The following is a 22,567-nucleotide window of genomic DNA, read 5'->3' on the forward strand; positions in this document are numbered from 1 at the left end:
CCCTCCTCCCTCCACCCCCATCAGAACAACCAGGAATGTGGAGCTCAGTAGATGCAGGTATGAATGCACTGTATCCTTTAGAGTTTTCTCTTAACATTGATAAGTCCAGTTCAGTAATATCAACCTTTGTAAGTGGTAGGTACACAAAGGGTTTTATAATTCTCTGTATTTAAACAATTCTCAAATAAAAGAAAGAGCGTTTAACTAAATAATGAAAGAACTTTAGGAATAATAATAATACTTTATTAGTTAGCTACTACTTGTTTAATTGTTAGCTACCACTTGTTGAAGGCTTGATATGTGCCAGGTAATCCAATAAGGCTACCTGACTGACAAGGTCAATTTAAATTTGTTCCTAAACAAAAAAAAAATTTTAATGAAATTTACATTTTAAAACAAACGTCTTTTAAACCAGGATAAGAAAATTCTGAGATTAGGGAGAAATCAATTTGCCTACTTTTTGGAATTTGATTAAGAAGGATAAGTTAGATATTGTCCATAGAAAAATATAAAATATATGCTGTATTCTTTCCCCATCTATTACATGTGAATAATTAAAATTAATTTTATTTCATTATTCTCTCCAGTGCTGCTTTTAAAATTAACCTCTAAAAAAAAACAAAAAAACAAAACAAAAAAACTAACCTCTAATAGCCATTAAAAAAATTACTGTTGTTCTCTCTGATCATAGTTGCGGTTGAACAATTTGAACAATCTTGGTTTGTACTTGTTGTCAAAATTATTCTGCCTAACTTATAAAATATTTATGCCCAAACATTTGCTGAAAGGTTATCTATCCTTTAGATTTTCTGCATTTTTTCCAGACTACCTTTCCCATTTTCATCTCACTCTGAAAGGATTTTCACCACCCAGCTGAGTCCTGCCAGGTCTTTCATTTTTCTGATTGGGTGTGGCATACTCTACATCTGTTCTGGAAGCATGGAAAAAAGACAAGAATTACTGCAATTGGTTAACAGCTCTTTGCATTTGTAGCCCTAGCAACTGAGAATTAACTAACATTTTTTGTCTAAAAAGCTGCTAGTTATATCTTCAGATCTGAACAAAGTTTCTGCCGGGCCTACCAATTCAATATACTACAAGCACCTACATATCTTTGGCTATGTGCCTTCTCTGGCTACTGGAGCCTGCTAGACCTGTTCTCAGGGCAGACCAGAAGTACCAAGGAGTTAACATCCTCCAGGGACATTCTTCAACCAATGACTGAGGGGAACTGGTAGATAATAACCCTGCTCCCTTGACACATGGTTGGGATAATTTTGAGCCATTTCAACAGTCTCCCAAAATGCCCCAGAGGGGGATTTTAATTAATTTTGGGATTGAGTCCCAGTTGCCTACAGCCACAAACTGCATGGTAACATTCTTTGTTGACTCACTTCAACACTCCCCTACTAGCACTTCCTGGTATTACCTTTCAAGTGAACTGCTCACATTCATGCATCCTGGTATCAGAGGCCCTTCTGAGATAATCTGACATACCAAGCCTTTACTATAGTAGAAAACAGGGGTCTCCTGTGCTTCCTGCAGGGGATACTGAGGAGGAAGAAGCTAAAGGGCAGTTTATTGGCTATGAGGATCAAGAAGAGAGAGAAGGCAATGTCACCTACAGTTTTAACTAGGAAAATATAGGTGTAATTTATAGAAAAATGGGAAGTTAGGAGAGGCATTGGTAGTTTTCATGGAGAAAAAGGTTTACTTATGAACATTTAGAGTTTGAAATATGATAGAATATTACAGTGACTTTGGCTGCTAGAACCTAGAAATTTGGATCTGGAGCTCAAGATGAAGATAAGAGTGATTTAGATTTAGTCATTGCATAGAGGTGGTTTGATGAATCTCTGGAGGTAGGTAAGACCTTCAGGAACTGGATATTGACCAGAGAAGCAGATACAGGCCTAAGACAAAATTTTGGAAAACCACATTTAGGGTTGTGGGAAGAATGACAGGAACTAGGCAGGAAATGGAAAGCAAGCAGCAGAACAGGATAGTGTCATCGCAGAAGCCAAGGGAGCCACTGGCAGGAGGCGTATCATGCTGGAAAGGTTTTAAATTTGCTGAGTTTCAGCAATCCTGCAACTTTGATCCACACCAATATTATCAGTTTCAATCTTAATGTAATCCATCTGGAGAAAAATGTCTAGGGAAAAATAAGTTTTTATGTAGAGAGTACCAGACATTGATACATTTACTAAATACCTCATGGAATCCCAGTGCTTTACAAGAATTAGTTTACGTATTATAAACATATAGTCCAGGCTCTGCTACTTTGTAACCTTTGGCAAATTAATCTTACAGAGCCTCAATTCTGTCATGTGTAAATCTGTGGTCCTTCCTGGTACTGAAATTTTCTGATCTTAATAATTTTTCATAGACCATTTTTCTTGTACCCTAACTTTGTGTGTGTTCATATGTGTGTGTGTGCATGTATATGTATGTACATGTGCACACATACATCACTTAAAATCTGCATAACCAAAGTACATTTTGGTGACTTGTTCATAAGTAATTCAGAAATTTTAAAGCTATGCAGTGTGAAAAAACTCACATGTAGTAAAAACGCCAAGTAAGAATGATTTTTTCACCTGAATTCTTGTGACAAATTCTGCAGTCACTATGAGTGAGCATGGTAGTAGGTGTTGTTCTATTTAGATTTTATGTTGAATTCATGTCACTCAAATGCATTTAATTATTTTTAAATATCTCAGCTTAGTCAGCTGTTCAGGCATTATAGGAGTTATTTAACCTCTCTAAATTCAGTTTCCTTTTTATAAAATAGAAATAAAAATGAGATCTTCCCCAGGGTTTTGTGGACATAAGTTTAATTAATAAATGTTAGGCATTGTAAATAAGGTCAGGTTAACATTTATCTTTTGGAGAGTTCCATATTTGCAGGTCTCGAAAAGATGATAGCAGGCAATAGCTAGTGTTTAGACTTGACTTTAATTGGAGAGATCATTGAAAATTGTAATCTTCTCACTACTCATGAGTGATTGAATGGTGGGTAACACATACCTTTCTATTGTGATCATGGTTGATTGGAATACTACAATCGGGTGTTGCAGATAACTGGTTTCAGTATTTTTATTAAAGTAAAGTTACCAGATTCCTCTTCTTGTTATTAAATGTCTGGTTATTTGATCTCATATGTGCTTTATTCATTCACACATTCTCACAGATGTTCTACAGACAGGACTGCCCTGTCCTCCCAGATCTCAAGTAATGCATCTGTGAAGCGTCTCTGCTAGAAACAAAGTCTTTATTAATGAAGTTCACATGAAAACAATTTGTTTTAATGCATTATGTATTAAAACATAATCAGCTTTACATATTTTAACATTTTAAGTGTTTGTTTCGTTACCATACAGTTGGGGCTATGTGGATATTATTGTAAAAAAAAATTAATAGATCGGATCAGATATTGCTTTATCTAGAGTGAAAGCAGTACCAGAAAACCACACTTCTTCACTGGTAAACAGCACTCAGGGTAGAGAAAACAGTCCCCCAGTTAGAAATGAACCACAATTTAAATTTTTTGTGGCATTATTAGAAAGTTTTATTTTGTTTGCTTGATTTTTTTTAAATAAAGAATTACTTTGGCTTTGTTGGGCATGGGGTGCTTTTTTTTTTCTATTAAAAAAAAATGTAATTCTTTGCTTTTTTGTCCTAAATTGACTTTGTTCTTGTTTAGTCAGAGACACATCTGAATAGGGTATTATGTTATCTGTTTAATTTAAGGTATTTGTATTAGTCTTGCCCATTTCTGTCAAGCCTTCTTTGCAGGATCTGTCTTTTTGTTAGTGCCAATTCAAATAGCATTGACTTTAAGTGGCATATATGTGTACTGCAAAGTAGGAATATAATAAATTTTTATTACTCATGTGCAAAGGTTATTTTCTCATACTTATGACTTCTTGCTTCTTTTTATATTTCTGCATTATACAGATCACTAACCTCACAATTTTTCAATTTTGTGCTTTACTTGCCACTGCTTACAGACACCAAGGACTTACAGTTGTGCCAACACTGAAGATTTGGAGACAGTTATTCACCATGTACATAGTCTGTACCCTTCTGCTCCTTTCTTGGCAGCAGGGGTTTCAATGGGAGGGTAAGGTTTTTTTCTTTCTTAAATGTCTGGAAAAAAGTGGTCTTACCAACCACCTCTTTCAGAGGACTATAAGCTACATTTATTTTTAAATAAATGTCCATTTATTTTTAAATAAATGTTTATTTTTATCATATTTTACCACATGATGTTGAATGAATGAAGGAATTAAGTCATGTGAATTTTAATATTTTCCTTGACTACTGGTCTCTGTAATGAAAAGGGTATAAGTACCTCCTTGGGGTACTCGAGTTTTTATGAGCATGAAGGTTTGTCTGAACCTCATGAAGTTGGTTTCCATCACTCAGTGACTGCCATGTCGACCTTCAAATTCCCTGATGTACTACTTCCAGCTGGCCCTATACCTGTGTTCTCCTGGACCACTCAGAAAACTGAATTTGCAGCATGATTTTTAATTACTCTAGTCATAGAAATAATCACTTATTGCTCTCTCCAACAGAAGAGGCCTTCAAAAACTTTTTCCCCCCGGTGGTGGTTTTGTTTTGTTTGTTTGGTTTGGTTTGGTTTTGTTGCTGAGCAAATGGACCTATCCTGGAATGCTCTCCGAAAATCTGAAATTTTGTTAACTCCCTACTCTAGCTGCTATTTTAACCATATAAATATTATTATAATTTGTGTTGCTTGCAATTACATTGGGGATTTTTTGGAAATTTTATGACATATTTAGGTTAATTTCTACTAATAATGTGTATATTTTTTGTTTTAGTGATACTGAGCTTAATAAATTCAAAAATTTTTATTATTTGGCCATTGCCCAAAACTACTTTTTAAAATCAACAAACATATAAGAGAGAAAATAATATTTTTTCTTAATTTTATAATCGCCTTATCTCTCATTTCAATTTTCAGAACATTTTAGGAGCATATTTACTTGAAAATGAACAGCTTTTACAAATGATAGACTGAAAAGTGGATTTTAATCACCGTTTTAAATTCTGATAGACATAAAGCAAGGAGAAAAGAATACTTTTCTTACATTAGCATGGAAGGTCTAACTTGACCTACAAAAGGAAGAAATCTGAATCAGTACAGAAAACCTGGGAAGAATCTATGAATTATGCTTAATGGATGCTATTTCGCCTCTTTCCTTTGCCCAATACTGTGAACCTCACAGAACTGGCTGTGAGCTGAACTTTTTTCCTTTAATCTTATAAATTTTTGACTTTTTTAAGTCCAGACCTTACATAAACAGGCCCAGATTCTCTATTCAGACGCTCCTAGGAAATGCCTATTCATGTCACATTGAAGCCTCAGTGCCTGAAGGCAGAACTTGACCATTAGCCTTTGCAGCTGGTTGAATATTAATGTCTTGTAAATTATTTGAAGGAAGCACCCTTTCTAGTTGCCTAGCACTGTGACAGGTTCCCAAGTTGGTTTACCACTTAGGGATATGTTTATTTTACAGCTTGACACATTTTTTCTTTCGGAGTGCAGAAGACAAAGGTCTGTCCAAGATCCTTATATTCAGTGCCCCCCACTCCAACCCCCAGACTGGGGTAATCCCCAAGCCTGTGATACCTGGAGCCAAATAGGGCCTTTGAACCAGAACTGAGTCTATCTGAGGAACCCATGCTGCTCTAGACTCAGTCGGATTCCAGTCTCCCAATGAACTGTTAACTAGCTTTAAAAAATACATAAAAACTCACAGATATACATAAAAGTAAAGAGAGGAGTATAAAGATCTCCCATATATACTCATCACTCAGCTTTAATAATTACCAAATCATGGATAATCATTCCCCATTCCTCCCCACTCTACTTATTTTAAAATAAATCTCAGATATATCATTTATGAATATTTTAGTAGGTATCTCTAAAAGGTAGAGTCTCTTAAAAAATAAAAATAAAAACACCCAATACCATTATCATACCTCAACAAAAGTAATAATTCCTAAATGTTATCAAATATTTAGTGTCACATTTCCCCAATTATAAGTTTGTTTATTGGTTGGCTTGTTTTTATAGTTTGTTTGAGTCAGGAGCCAGATAAATTCCATACATTGGGATTGATAATGCCTTTTAAGTCTTTTAATCCATGGATTTTCTCTCTCTCGATGAAAAGATTTTTTTTTTCTTTTAGTGAAAAAATGGAGTCAAAGTAAAACAACTCTTTTCTGTCAGAGTAAAACAACTCTTGACAATATTTTGCTCATGAGTAATAACCAAGAAGTATCCCCACCTACCTGAACGTAGCTATTCCTGGTCCTTTCTACTTGTGAGAGCTTCAATTTGCCCATTTTACCAGTCTCCCAAAAATCTCCAACCTCCAGCCAAAGAATAGGGCCACCAAAACTAGGATCCTAGAATGAATCCTTTGCAGAAGAGTAAGTATTAATCCTTTAATCCCCAAACTTTTTGGCACCAGGGAGCGGTGCTCCTATGGAGAATCTATCTAATGCCTGATGATCTGAGGTAGAGCTGAGGCATTGATGCAAGCGCTGGGGAGTGGCTACAAATACAAATGAAGCTTTCCTGGCTAGCCCACTGCTCACCTCTGCTGTACTGCCCTGGGGTTCAGGGCCCCTGCTTTAAATGGCTTAGTGAACTGCAGTACTGTATGTATACAAAGAGGAATACAATCATTATGAAGAGTCATTTCCAAAATGAAATCTCTGTCTTTGGTCTAAGACCTCATGACATTCAATCTTCAGGTCATTTAGGTTGGAAAAAAAGAATGAGAATTTTTACCCATTTCTCCTATTTCAGAACCTGGACAATTGAAGAGATAAAGAATGGAAAATACTATAATGAGAAGTAGAATTTAGGATGTCATCTTTATTTTATGACATGTGAAAATTATGTGAAATTCAAGTTTCAGTGTTTGTATATAATGTTTTATAGGAAAATGGCCATGTCCATTTATTTATGTATTGTAGATGACTACAATTACAGAGTTAAGTAGTTGCAACAGAGATTATAGGGCCCCCAAGCCCAGAACATTTACTACGTTACCCTTTATAGGAAAAGTTTGCCTGAGATATTCCTCACATACTAAATTAAACATTCAACTGGAGGCTGGGGCACAGGAATGTGCAAAATTTTAATCCCCAATGTCATTTTGAAAAAAAAGAAAACCACTCTTACAGTAGAGTTCTCTCATGTTTTACTTCACAGAATGATATGCACATAAGTAATAACCGTGCTTTGTTCTACTCACAATATAGTCAACTGCAAGATAAATACATCTATGAACATAAGAAACAAATGAAGATAATTGCATGTGTTTGTTTCTAAGATAGAGAATTTAAACACTGGTTTGTGGGGGGATTTTTCCCATAGTTTGTAAAATCCATAGTTAAAAATAGAGTGTCTTGAGGGGTATAACAAATTCATCACTGAGTTTCCTGTTTCTAATTTTAGAATGCTACTTTTAAATTACCTGGGCAAAATTGGGCGGAAAACTCCTTTGAAGGCAGCTGCAACTTTTTCAGTTGGTTGGAATACTTTTGCTTGCTCAGAGTCATTGGAGAAACCACTGAACTGGCTACTTTTTAATTATTACTTGACAACTTGCCTCCAGTCTTCAGTTAATAAGTGAGTTAATTCAGTTAATAACTTTAAAACCTGCTGTCTCCAGACTTTTTGTATTATATACCCCAATAATAAAAATATTCTTTATATTGTAAACATATACGGAAGTAAAAAGACTTTAAGGAAAACTAAAATTATAGATAAAACTTCTAATGTTTGCTTTCTGTACCCCAGTGGGTTATCTTGTACAACCTCTAGAGTATGGGCCCCACTTTGAAGATCATTATTTTATCACTGTTCTAAATTATTCTAAAAGTCTAAAAACATTAGTGTTGAGTGTGTTGAGCAACTTTATGGATTATTTCTTTGGATTTTCTATTGCTAATATTATCGGTTCCTAATTCTTCTCTTCTAAGTAATAAATAATATATTAAGTGTTTTCAGTGCTGAATAATATGGTTCCTTAAGCATGTGTTTACGAGCATGGTATGTTTTAGAGGCTTAGAAGAATACAGTTCACTTAGATATTTTCAGCCCCGCCAGTTCTTAACAATATCAAAATACTGTCTTTGCGTTAGTTTTTCTGGAACTATTTGTCTATCCTCTAAACAGTTAAATGGCATGGTAGCAAAAAATATAGAGATCTTTCTGTTTATTTTTTGATGACTGTTACCATGCATTTTTAAGTGAATTGACAAACTTAAATATGAACTCTAAGTAAACAATCAGTTCATCTGTGCATGACTTACTGAAAACCATGGTTATCCTGAAAGTTGGCATTAAGCACTGGATTAAACTTAACCAGTTTTCATTTGTTAAATTATAGATGCTGATTATAAAATATTGCTAAAAATACTGAAGAATCATTGTATCATTAATTACTTGTGGTCACTGGAATGGGGGACAGTAACAAGAAAAGTGAAAAGAGTGATTTGAATTAAAGTATAGGATCTATGACAAAAATGACCAACATTTAAAAAATAAGTATATGAAAATATAAATTCTAATTTTTAGTATAACAATTTTAAAAATATCTTCAGAAAATTTATCCAATTGAAAGCTTCTAGCTTAAATAAGGCCCTTTTGGCCAAATTGGTTTAATAGCAGCAGTGTATAGGTCTAATTCATTATAAACTTACGTTTATTATTGTAGAACTGATTTATTTTTCCTCAGTTTAAGAAAAAAGTACTTTATTTTATTTATTTATTTAATTTTTTAGGCGAGGCAACCCTTGGTTGACCTCGCAGATTGCAAGGACCTTGTCAGTTTACAATCTCTTATTTTTTTATTTTTTACACCTAAGCACCTGGTCTTCGTAGGTGGCCTCCCGTCCAAGTACTAACCAGGCCCGACCTTGCTTAGCTTCCAAGACAGGATCAGGCTTGTTCAGGGTAGCATGGCCGTAGACTAAAAAAAGTACTTTAAAAAATATCTTTGGGACAAATATCAATGTACTCCTGTTTTGTCTGATTAAGTAAATATTTATTGAATACCAAGTTGGTGTCCTGCGCTAGGCTTAGTTATGTATTATATATTTTAGGTATGTTTGAAATGGGAATGACCTTAATTTTTTACTTTTTAAATTCTTTTGTTCCAGGCACCGGCATATGTTTGTAAAACTAATTGACATGGATCATGTCATGAAGGTAGGAGAGAAACTTAATGTAATATATTTATTTCTTCTTTTGATCTCAAGAATAGGTATAATCTGTTTTTGTTTTTCAGGCTAAATCCATCAGAGAGTTTGATAAGCGATTCACTTCAGTCTTGTTTGGGTACCAAACAATTGATGATTATTACACTGATGCCAGTCCAAATCGTAGGCTGAAATCAGTAGAGATTCCAGTGTTGTGTCTGAATTCTGTGGATGACGTTTTTTCACCCAGTCATGGTAAAATTAACATCTTCATATACATTTCAATGCGAGTTAACCATTTTAAAGTACTGTTTTTTTACTTTTATATTTTTATTTTTTCAATTATAGTTGACATTACAATATTATATTAGTTTCAGGTATACGACTCAGTGATTAGACATTTATATAACTTATGAAGTGTTCACCCCGATAAATCCAGTACCCATCTGACACCATAGTTACTGCAGTACTACTGACTATATTTCCCGTGCTATACTCTACATCCCCATGACTATTTTGTAACTACCAATTTGTACCTCTTAATCCCCCCCTCACTCATTCCCCACCCTCCAATCCGGCAGCCATCAAAGTGCTCTCTGTATCTCAGCTTATTTCTGTTGTTTGTTAATCCTGTTCTCTAGATTTTACATATAAGTGAAATCATATGACATTTGTCTTTCTCTGTCTGACTGATTTCACTCAGCACAATACCCTCTAGGTCCATCCATGTTGTTGCATATGGAAAGATTTCATTCTTTTTTTATGACTAATATTCTATTGTGTATATGTACCACCTCTTCTTTATTTATTCATTCATCGATGGACACTCAGGTGGCCTCCATATCTTAGCTATTGTAAATAATGCTGCAGTGAACATATGGATGCACATATCCCTTTGAAGTAGTGTTTTCGGTTTGTTTGGATAAATACCCAGAAGTGGTATTACTGGGTCCTTCTTTCTCTCTTGTTTTATAGTCTATTTTGTCTGGTATTAGTAGTATTGCTACCCCAGCTTTTCTTTTTTTTTCTTTATTCATGAAACATCTTTTTTCATCCTTTTACTTTCAGTCTGTATGTGTCTTTCAATCTGAAGTGAGTCTCTTGCATGCAGCATATGTAAGAATTTTATTTTCTTATTCATTCAGCTACCCTATGTTTTTTTGATTGGAGCGTTTAATTCATGTACATTTAAAGTAATTATTGAGAGATATGTAGTTATTGCCATTTTATTATTCATATTTTTATCTTTTTTTCTTCTTCTTCAAAAAGTCCCTCCATCATTTCTTGTAATACTGTCCTGGTGGTGATGAACTCTAGCTTTTTCTTGTCTAGGAAGCTCTTTATCTGTCCTTCAATTCTAAATGATAGCTTTGCTGGGTTGAGTCATTTTGGTTGTAGGTCCAGACTTTTCCCTCTTTGAATATTTCCTGCCAATCCCTTTTGGCCTGCAAAGTTTTTTTTTTTTTGAGAAATCAGCTGACAGCCTTATGGGAGCTCCCTTGTAGGTAACTGTTTTTCTTTTGCTGCCTTTAAGACTCTCTTTGTCTTTAACCTTTGGCATTTGAATTATGATGGGTCTTGGTGTTGGCCTCTTTGGGTTCATCTTGTTTGGGACTCTGAGCTTTTTAGGTTTATATGTCTGTTTCCTTCACCAGGTTAAGGAAGCTTTCCATCATTATTTCTTCAAATAGGTTTTTAATTCCTTGTCTCTCTTCACGTTCTGGTACCCCCATGATGTGAATGTTGGTACACTTGATGTTGTCCCAGGGGCCCCTTAAACGATCCTCATATTTTTGGATTCTTTTTTCTTGTTGCTGTTCTGATTGGGTGTTTTCTGCTACTTTATCCTTTAAATTACTGTTGATTTCCTCTAATGTATTCTTTATTTCAGTTATTGCATTCTTCATTTCTGATTGGTTATTTTTTATGTTTTCTATCTTTATTTTTATGTTTATCTCTTTGTTGAAGTTCTCGCTGAGATCACTGAGCATCCTTATAACTAATATTTTGAACTCTGTATCAGGTAGATTGCTTGTGTCCGTTTTGTTATTTTTCTGGAGCTTTGTCCTTATCTTTCATTTGGGACATGTTTCTTTGTCTCCCTATTTTGGCTGCCTGCCTGGTTCTATGTATTAGATAGAGCTGCTATGTTTCCTGGTCTTAGTAGAGTGGCTTTATGTCGTAGATGTCCTATGAAGTCCCAGTGGCACAGTCTCCCTGGTCAAGTATCTTCATGTCTCAGGGAGACCCTCACAGCCAAGATATTCCTCCCGATTCTCAACCACCACACATGGATGTGGTACCAGCCCATTTTGAGTCTTCGCCCCTTCTAACAGTCTTGATGTAGCTTCTTCTCTATATCCTTAGTTATAGGACTTTTGCTCAGCTGGACTTTAGGCAATTCTCACTGGTAGTGGTTCTGTACATTAGTTGTAGTTTTGATGTAGTTGTGAGAGGAGGCCAGCAGTATTTACCTTCTCCATTATCTTGACTGGAACTCTTCAAAATATTGTTCTTTTTAAGAAAACACAGTAGTAAAAAATAAAAATATAATGTTTTACACTGAAAAAATAGCTAGATACTTATAATTTAGTATCTAAATGTATCAGATCACTTCAAAGTTATCATATACTCTTATCTAGTCCACTGTGAGTCAGCAAATTATGACTCAATATTTTGCTTGTTCTCATTTTTATAACCTTTCTTCTTACCAAATATACTGTTCTTTGGACAGATTATGTTACAGTATCTTTTCCTCAAGAGTATGTTTTCATCATTTGCCTTTTCTTCCTATACAAAAGATTCCTTTACAAAAGGCTTTGGAATATTTCTCACCATATGACCTGGAAGAGAACTTGAGACTTTTTAAACATGATGTCCTTGAACATTTCAATCAGTATAGCACATTCAGACTATGGAGTCAAATTTGAAGGAAATGGTCTTTGTTTTCTCTTTGGATACTGTATAAAAGAAAATTATGCCAAATTAACTTCCTTGCTCTTTTAATTCAAGAAATGTGGAATTTGGAAACAAAGATATATATGCATGTGTTCATACATTGAAGCAATATATAAGATGCTTAGAAGTAATCATATTATCTTAAAAGATCAGTAGACTTGACTTCTAATTTTTTCCTAATGAAATTTCACAAAGCTTTTTGTAAAACCTTTTCTCCATATTTCCACTTCAAATACTTCAAAAATATTTTCCCCAAGTACTTCATTAAAAAAAATTATTCTGACTATAAACACAACACATATGTATTGTCAGATTTTCAGAAAATCCCCAACATATGTAAAAAAAGAACTACCTATCATATTTCTAGACATTATCTTATTGTATGATTTATGATTCATCACAGGTAACTTGAGATGACTGAAACATTGGCATTTGACCACAAATCAGAAAATGAAACTGTAAACTTTAATATCAGTTGAGTTACATGGTGATTGTTTAGCCTATTTCCACTGGATTAAGGAAGTCTAGAATTTCTCCATCTGTTTTTATATTTCAGTGACCCTTTTCCCACCAACAGAAATTCCCCAGCATTTAACCTGACCCACTTGGTTGAAGTTTAAACTCATTATTTCCTGTTCTTTCCCAAGCCCTTAAAATAGCCTTGCCACAGTGAAATAGTGGCCAATTGTCTGCATTCTGAGAGCACAGGCAGTCAGCATCTTTCACGTGACTCAATGTGGCATAGCCTTTTGTTCTGATATGACTGTGACTTCAGTGTTAGAAATTCCTGAGTGTATCCAGAGTGTGAAATTGGGGCTCTTAATAATTTAGAGGCAAATGAAGCACGCTAAATCTAAGCCTTAACGTAAGGTGAAAAAGAAAAGCAAAATTACTATCAGTCATTTCCCCTGCCCCTCCCCTTACGCTCTCACACCCGGTCCCAAGATAGATGTTCATTTTTAAGTGTGGCTGGCTAAAGATGTGAGTTCAAGGCCCCTTTTAGACAAGAACTTGACTTGCTGGGCCTTTATTTATTCTTCAGGAAGTGTTGTGAAAGGCCTTGAGCAACATCCAAATAGGCAGCTTGGGCAGAGCAGCAGCTCTGTCTTGGAGGGGGTTCAGGTCTCATAGTGTGTCATGTCACCTTTTCCTTCCTTGGAAAGGCATGAGGTAGATAGATCTGACCTTTAATTAGCTCATTTACCCCTAAGACTGTCCAAGATTTGAAAGTCTGTTGCATCAACCATGTTATCTTAACTAGGGAGGTAAGATTTAGCATATCTGAAATCAAAACATTTTTACTGTTTGAACTCTAAGCATGGAAGAAAAAAAGAATGTCTTTATATATTTTAAAGTTTTTACTCAAGATAGATTTTGTACAGCATATGAAAGGATTGTCATTACTAGTAAATTATCTAAATATAGCAACTATATTTTCAAAATAAAGTTTTTCTTTCTCTTGTCTATAAATAGAAATTCAGAGAAGGAAGATAAAGAAAATAATCACCAATGTTTCACCACCCAAAGATAAACACTGTTATCACTTGGAGCAGTATTTTACTTTTTTGCTGTCTATATATGTTTTTACTATATAAATCATATTTATAATTTTGAATCCTTAATAATAATTTTGAAGCCACTACTTGGCCCCAGGAATCTAACTTTATGTAAAGTTGACCAAAGTCATACATAATGAATTTATAACTCTCACAAAGGTAATAAAATTAGTTGTTTTACTTTCCTGGTGTAACACATAAGTGGGAATCTTGTAGCATAATGTAAGTATTTACCATTCCTTGAAACATCTTACTTTAATATCTTAAAACAAGACCGAACCTATTCTTTTGTGTTATAATTGAACATTCTTCCAAAAATGATGGTTCCATACATAATCATAAACATGAAGAACATAGATGGTTAATAAAATTAGTTAGACTTATTACATTAGCCATATTCATTACAAATTTTTGTTTAATGGTGTTTTGGTTCATAATGATTGGAAACAATAAAGACATACACTTTTCCTTATTTCCTTATTATCCAAAAATTGGTAATAATTATATTTTTTCTCTCTGTTTCCCTCTCTTACCACCCCCACCATTTCCCCCCACCCCAAGCTATTCCAATAGAAACTGCTAAGCAAAACCCTAATGTTGCTTTAGTCCTTACTTCTTATGGAGGCCATATTGGTTTTCTGGAAGGAATCTGGCCAAGGCAGTCCACATATATGGATCGAGTCTTCAAGCAGTTTGCACAGGCCATGATTGAGCATGGACATGAACTCTCTAACATGTAATTCTTCAGGTGCATTTTGTCTGAACCACCATATAAAGGCAGCTCAGCTTAGTGCACAAAGATCAACTACTGTATATAAAACAAATAAGCCAGCAGGTGGTGAAGAGGTCCAGAATGATATGCAAAAACTACTTTTTGGGGAAACAGAACAACTTTGTAGCAAGAAATAAACTCTAGATTTAGATTGTAATTTATGTAGATTTTATTTTTACTATGCCTTACCAAGTTTGACCTTAAATAAAGTAGTACAAACATGGAATTGCACTTAACCAAAACTATTATGTAAAAAGATTTTAATTCCTCAGGGTTTTAATTTAGGCTAGTATTTTTTTAGAGTACTCATTTTAGGTGATTTAATGGTACTTTAATAACTGTTAGGAGATCTTGGTTATTTGAATGTAAGTTGGCACATTCCTAAGGGTATTTGTACCTAATGATGATAACATGAAAACTTAAATAAGATAAAATACAATATGCTAATTATTTTATGTTTTCTGATTTTAAAAGGCAAGTGCAACAATGTTAGACTGACTTCTACATATGCTCTTTTACTCTGATAATATTAAATTAGGGCTGATTTATGTTTTATAATGATTGTAGTTTACATGCTTATTTTTAAAATAGAATATATGCATACACATATATATAATTATATTAAAATAAATTCTACCATTTTAAATTGATTCTTTGTGAGTTTTTATCTACAAAAATAATCCTTAGAAAGTAATTTATGATAATTTCATAAATTACATTAGTAAGAAATATTAAAACTTTTATTTCACTGTTTCCAGAATATTGGGCTCATACCATGTGTACCAATTAAAAATACTTTCAGCTCCAGGAAACCTGTCTAATAGTGACTTATGAATAACAATATTTAGTTATCTTACATCACAAGAAGTCTCCAGGCCAGGGCTGGTTTAGGGGTTTACCAATGTCATCAAAGACTCAGGCTCTTTCTATTTCCACACCATTTTTAGCAGGACAGCTGATTATTTCCTAGACACAGGATAGTTTACATCTCCAGACATTGCATTGTGTTCAGTGAAGGAAAAGGGACAAGGGGTGGGGCCTGACACATCTGCCTTTTTGGGAAAGTGAAAGCTTTCCCAGAAGACTTACTTTTCTATCCATTGGCCAGAACTGTGTCACATGGCCACCCCGCTTGAGTAAGAAGTTGGGAAATCAAGTATGTAAACTTTTCCAATTGTAGTGGAGGCACACCAGGGAAAGGGGATTGACAATGTTTGTTGGGATAGCCAGCCAAGAAATAGATCGCTTTTGTACCATTCAACACCTTTTCCTCCTTTTTTGACCATTTCAACAAGTTAATAATATATGTATATTTTTTGCCAGGTATCGAACACATTACCAGAACCAGGTAGGGGAAAAAAACATATAAACACAAAATTATTTACTAAAAATGCCACCTTTTGGAGAACTCCTGATAATGTACTGGTAGAGTCCCTTATAATTGTGTCTAGGATGATAGCACTGATAATACCAGTGCTTTTGGGTCTGTTCAGCATGTATTCTGATTCAATAGTAACAATCACTTTCAGTCTCTGATTCAGGTGGGGATGATCTTGCTTTTCAGAGATATCGTCTAGATTTTAGACAAATTGTATCAGGAAAATTCTTTACCCACTGGCCAGTGCCACAATCAGGGAGGCAACTCCTCACCTCCCTCTACACCAAAAGTGAATTTCAGCCAGATTTGGAAGACAAAAAGGTAAATATTTTTTAAATATGTAAAAAGTATTAGATGAAAATATGGAAGACTATCTTTATCATTTTAGAGTAGAGAAGTCCTTAAGTAAAATGTAAAAATGAGGAGCCATAAAGAAGAAAAGTGAGAGATATGATTACATAAAGATGAAAAACTTCAATTCTACAAAACCATCACCATAAAATTAAAATGACAGAGAAAAATACTTGGACTATATAAAAGGCTAATATTACAAAGAACACTCATAGAATAATAGTCAATAAATATATTAAAAGGTGGACAATCTCACTAGTAAGTTAGGAAATGCAAAATTTAAAAACATTTGTGACCAAATTGCAAGGCAGGATTGATAATATACAATATGTAGTGTGGAGCAATAGTTATTCAAATTGGTGGGTATATAAACTAGCAACTATTTTTTGAAAGGCAAAAAAAAATTGATAGTATTAAACTACAACAGCAACCATATTTAGCAATCCCATTTTGAAGAATCTATGCTATAGAAAAGCTTGCAAAAGTGTGTAAAGATAGAGGTTTATTGTAGCTTTGGACATTTAGGATAACAACCTATTTAGTAGGGGAATGGGTAGATCATGACAAATTCACATATAGCCATCAAAAAGAATGAGGTAGCACTATACTGATTTATAAAGATATTTCTGATAGATATTTAATGAAAAAATTTATATGTATATGATCTCATTAGTATGAACAAAAAATACATCTATACATGTGGTCTTATATGTGTGTTAATTATAATGAGGTAAACATTTTCAAGTGTTGATTCTTTTACGTGGAGGATTCTCCCCAGCTGTTTCTCCACACAGTAGAAAGCTCTGAGAAAGAAAGGCTATGTTTTAATTATTTCTACATCCCAAGCACTTAGCATATTGCCTGGAACAGAGCAGGTCCTTAGTCCACATTAGCTGAGTAACAGTGATATATGTATGAAAATTCTACCTTGTTAGCCAGCTTCTTGTTTTGAAAATGTTAATTTTATATATATACTGGATTTTTTTTTCTAGTTATCTCCTCATGTTTCTGTTGGTTATTGTCATCACTAAACATTTATCCAAAACTTTCTTATAGAGCATTGTATTTGCAGTAGGGATACAAATGGATACGGTGGTTTTTCTTTCCTTTTTGACATCTATAATTTTTTAAAATACCTTGAACCTAGTAAATACACACAGTATGGTACAATACTTACTACATGCAATATTCATAGTGTAATGCATTGTCATATTTTGTAGCCCACCCTATTATAGTCTAGTATATTTTATTCTTTTATCTATCCCATCTTCATTTTTATAATGAAAGTGAGAAAATAAAACATTCACTCTTAAATCTGAGAGATGGGTATATGGGACTCATTGCATTCTATTTTTGTGCATAAATTTTTTTATTACTTTTAAAATTTACTTTAAAGATGTACTTCTGAGACCCATTAATGAGTTGCAACCTGCAGTTTGTAAAACTGGAATTCTAGAAGTTACTAGAAGTTAAAGGAAGAAGCCTGTGGCAATTATGACAATTAGTTGTAACAGCTTTCTTATCTGCTTTCCTCCAGCAGACTGTAAGCACAGTAAAGACAGGAGACAAATCTTTGCTCTCCATTTCATCCCCAGAGGCCAAGGCAGTGTCTGCCCCATGTTAGCTTTATTTTTAATTAATAATAATACTTGACCTTAGGCCCAGCCCCTGAGAGAATGGTAGAATGCACATATAAATCAGGAGTGAGGACCGGAGGGATTTCTGCAACCTCTAAATCAAAACATCTGTTAAAGCGGCCGGTTTTCCCTGCAGACTCCAGAGTCAAATGGTTATTTATTAAATCTCACAGTTGCTTTGAACCTAACAGCACTGGTCACAAGGTAAGCACTCAACTTTTTAGAACTTAATTTGGAGTCAGTGAAGGCAATTTGCAAAGTCAGGTGATAAAGAATACTTAAGAAATGTGCTATTTTAACTCCAGTTCTCTTGTAAGGCAGTATTTTCGCCTGAACTTCTACTAACAAGCAAAGCTATAGAATAAAAAGCTGGTATCCCTTCTACAATGTAATGTTGATATCAGCATTAATACTTAATTCAGTAAATATTGCTGTATGTAATTGATTTTATTCTTTTGCATTTAAATTTTATTGCTAAGCAAAGACTGATACTTATATATTTATGGGACTTGTGATGATAAAATGATGTTTTCTGTTTTCACATAACTTACAAAGCTGTGAATTATTCAGCTGTGTTCTTTTATTCCTATTCTCAATATTGAAACTAACATACTTTTTCTGGCTCTGCCCTTCAACTACCTAAATGTGGGAATTATTTTGAAAATAGTGAAAGGCAAGGATTTGACTAGAATAATTTACCTCTCTGAATATCTTTCAAATAAAGATAATAACTTTGATCAAATAAAAAAGACTTCACTGTCAATTAAGCACATGATACAGTATTTATTATAGGACAACTGTGTATTTGTGCCTTCTACAAAAGGTTATTTTCCCCTTGGAGTTAGATACTGGTACCCAAATTTTGCAAGCAGCACAATAATCATGCCTACTCCATTTGTACTTTATGTTTATTGTTGATCCTATTACCAAGGACTCAATACAAACTGAATATGTATTAAAAGATCTGAATAATCACAAAAGAGCATTATTCTGTTTTAAATGGTCAACCTACTAATTGATACCTGTAAATTTTAAATATCCCATTTATCTGCTTTACCTTACCTATAGGCAGACACAAGCATTGCAGATTTTTTCTGCATTTTTCCAAATTCAAAATGAAGCATGCATAGTACTTAATTCCTGGATCCTGAATACAGTTTATTTCTCCTAATGCCGTACAAAAGTGTTCTAGTATGGCCTTTGAAATCTCTAGGTTTTCTCATCTTTGAAAAACATGATTTAGAATTAACTATTATATATATTTTCATGCTATATATTCTGAAATGTATAAATGTTATATATAGTTTATTGTTATGTCTATAATGCCTAATATTCTCTATATTTACAATCATCAATCATGGTTCCTACTACTTTTAAGATCATTTCTTGGGAAAGAAATTTGGACTTGAATTCAGAGCACTTGAGTTTGATTCTTGGCTCTGCTACTAATCTATACCATTTGACCTGAGGCAAATCATTTATCCTTTCTAGGTTCAGTTTCCTCAATTATAAAATGCAGGTGGTAATATCAATGTTAGAATTATGAGGATTAAAGAGATAATGTATATGTGAAAATGCTTTGTGAACTGTTAAGTGCTATAGAAATGTAAAAAGTTATAATGAAAAGATGTCTACTATTATAAACCAAATCAAAACCAAATGACATTTTATTACTAATGTAACTTTATCAAAAACACATTGGGATCAGGGTCAGAGAAAAAGTAACATGTTGATCTGAATGGTAATATTAACCTTGATTCCTTGGCTAAGGTGATGTGATGCTTGCCAGCATTTGCCACCATAGGGTTTCTAATTCACTCTTTGTAATTTACTTAATGTCTAGGAGATGGGAAGGAGATAGTCTGAGACTATGTAAATATGCTATTTCTGTTTAAACTTCTGCGCATTCATTGCTAGATCTTGCTGCAGCAATTACTGTAGTATTCTAATGGTTATTTTCTATTTCCCACATTCTTTGTATGTTTATAACTGGAATTCTTAAAGGAAGAGTTGTCATTCCCCTGCCCCCCCTTTATTATTCATTTATAGATATTATAGATATAGACTCATGGATTTTATTTTTTCTTTGGGTTATAACTCGAAACTATCATTATTTTGTTCAAGTTGTTTCAACTTGGGAGCTCTCTCTGGTTGGTTTCTATGTCCCTTTTATGTGCCTTTTATTTTTTTCCTAAGCACTGTGGTACCAGCAGATGCTTCAGGCTCATCGTGTATTTTCCCTACTCCAGGCCTGGAATCAATTAGTTCTCAAAGAAGCCCTGATTCCTTTTATTAAATTGTGGCATTTAAAAACCAAGATCTGGATACTAGATATGCTCATTGCTACTGCGGTCCCAATGCTTATTGCACTTCTCAGTGGAGTTAGGAAAAAATTATATATATAATTCACAGACACATCTGTATTTATCTGACATCTGTAAATAAACATGAGTCCATAATAAGACCTTTGACTCCAATTTAGCAACACAGAATGATTTATTATTCATTTATAGATATTATAGATATAGACTCATGGATTTTATTTTTTCTTTGGGTTATAACTCAAAACTATCATTATTTTGTTCAAGTTGTTTCAACTTGGGAGCTCTCTCTGGTTGGTTTCTATGTCCCTTTTATGTGCCTTTTATTTTTTTCCTAAGCACTGTGGTACCAGCAGATGCTTCAGGCTCATCGTGTATTTTCCCTACTCCAGGCCTGGAATCAATTAGTTCTCAAAGAAGCCCTGATTCCTTTTATTAAATTGTGGCATTTGAAAACCAAGATCTGGATGCTAGATATGCTCATTGCTACTGCGGTCCCAATGCTTATTGCACTTCTCAGTGGAGTTAGGAAAAAATTATATATATAATTCACAGACACATCTGTATTTATCTGACATCTGTAAATAAACATGAGTCCATAATAAGACCTTTGACTCCAATTTAGCAACACAGAATGAATTTTAACCTCCTCCTTTCCTTATTTGCAACTTCTTTCTTCCAGTGAGAAACCTGGCTCTGATTATCTGGAATATATTTATTTATTTGTTAAACAATACAAATAAAAGTAGATTACAAATAAAGTTGTTTCAGAATTCCTAACCTACACTGCTTAAAAAACATGTTTACTAACTAGAATACTTCTTTTTGTATGCTATTCTTTTAGTCTTACAATATTGTCAAAACAGTTTTTCAATGTTATTCAACTCTTTTCAGTGTGATTTTGTGACTCGTCTGTAATACAGTTAGATTCATTTGTCATCATCTTAATTCCATCTTCCTCTCCACATCCTGGTGGATTTTTATAAAATTTTCATGTAGAAAATTTATATAAAGTTTACTTTTTTTAGCAAACAGTTCTATGGGTTTTAACAAATGCATAGTGTCCACTACCAGATTTCCATATTCAGTCTTTCTATCACCTGCCTAATTCCCCCATGGTTCTTATAAAAAACCATTTCCTCCATCCCCATGAACCCTGGCAACCATAGATCTGTTTTCCTCCTTATAGTTTTGCCTTTTCCAGAGTGTTATATAAATGAAATTATTTATTGCTTAAGTCTTTTAGGTCTGGCTTCTTTCTCTTAGCAAAATTCATTTAAGATACATCTATATTCATCTATACAAAATTAATATGTTTACTTAAAATTCATATATGTTCAATAGTTCATTCCTTTTTACTTCTGGGTAGTATTCCATTGTATGGATGTACCACACTTTGTCTATCCGGATATTCATTGGTCGAAGGACATCTGGGTTGTTTTCAATTCTCGGTGGCTATGAATAAAGCTACTATAAACATTTACAAACAGGCTTTGTGTGAACATAAGTTTTCATTTCTTTTGGGTAGATACCTAGGAGTGGTATTGCTAGGTAATATGGTAGGTGCATGTTTAACCGTATAAGAAAATGACAAACTATTTTCTAAAGTGTCTATACTATGTGTATTCCTATCAGAAATTTATGAGAGTTCCAGTCACTCTGCATCCTCACAGCATTTGGTATTCCCACTTTTTAAAAAATATTAGATATTCTAACAGGTGTTAAACAAGTACATATTAAAACTAAACGTCAGCTCAAGATATTCAAACTATATTTGTGAATTTTGCCACTACCTCGAAATGTATAAAATAAAAATGTGAAAATATTTAAAAATATCAGAAACTGAGGCAGAGGAAGGTATAGGAATAGTTAATTTAAGGTAGTCATTTTTATACTCTTACTTTTTCTTTCATTTTTCACATTCAAGCTGCTGAGAAGACAAATGGTGTATTTGTAATTAAATGATGGGCAAGTCACTCTCCGTAGAAAGAAAAGAAAATTGAGCTAAAGGCCCAAATATCTGACACATTCAGTAACAGCAGGAAGGCTAGATTTAAGCCCATTTTTATTTTCCCTAATTCCTCACACCAATTATTGGACTTTTTACGCCTACATAAGGTAAGCAACAAGGGACACCTCCTGAGGGTGGGGATGGGGTGAGGCCTTTTATATAATAACTTAGAGGAAGTCCTTAAGTTATTATATAAAAGTGAAAATACCCAAAGCATTAACAACAAAAGCAGTATGCCACTCTCAGAAACAGCAAACATAAACTATGCTATTGGAAATCAGGATAGTGACTACCCTTCTTGTAAGAACAGGGACCGTCAGGGGGCCAAGGG

The 22,567-nt window shown here is 33.9% G+C and overlaps 1 protein-coding gene across 3 annotated transcripts in view; it reads left to right on the forward strand.

Moving 5' to 3' along the window:
• The window catches only part of ABHD3 (abhydrolase domain containing 3), a 37,334-nt gene extending 22,147 nt beyond the window's left edge, over positions 1-15,187 (forward strand). For 2 of the 3 annotated variants that reach the window (XM_006920034.3, XM_015595783.2), the window contains exons 5-9: positions 4,014-4,126; positions 7,505-7,678; positions 9,214-9,262; positions 9,342-9,507; positions 14,328-15,187. In XM_006920034.3, coding sequence (XP_006920096.1) covers positions 4,014-4,126; positions 7,505-7,678; positions 9,214-9,262; positions 9,342-9,507; positions 14,328-14,506 — 681 coding nt within the window. In that variant the 3' untranslated portion in view covers positions 14,507-15,187. Of the gene's footprint in view, positions 1-4,013; positions 4,127-7,504; positions 7,679-9,213; positions 9,263-9,341; positions 9,508-13,683; positions 14,258-14,327 lie in introns of those variants that run through there. The other variant, XM_015595782.2, reaches the window with a different exon arrangement.
• Positions 15,188-22,567: the final 7,380 nt, after the last annotated feature.

Source organism: Pteropus alecto, unplaced genomic scaffold (assembly GCF_000325575.1).
Source record: "Pteropus alecto unplaced genomic scaffold, ASM32557v1 scaffold146, whole genome shotgun sequence".
Taxonomy (NCBI): domain Eukaryota; kingdom Metazoa; phylum Chordata; class Mammalia; order Chiroptera; family Pteropodidae; genus Pteropus; species Pteropus alecto.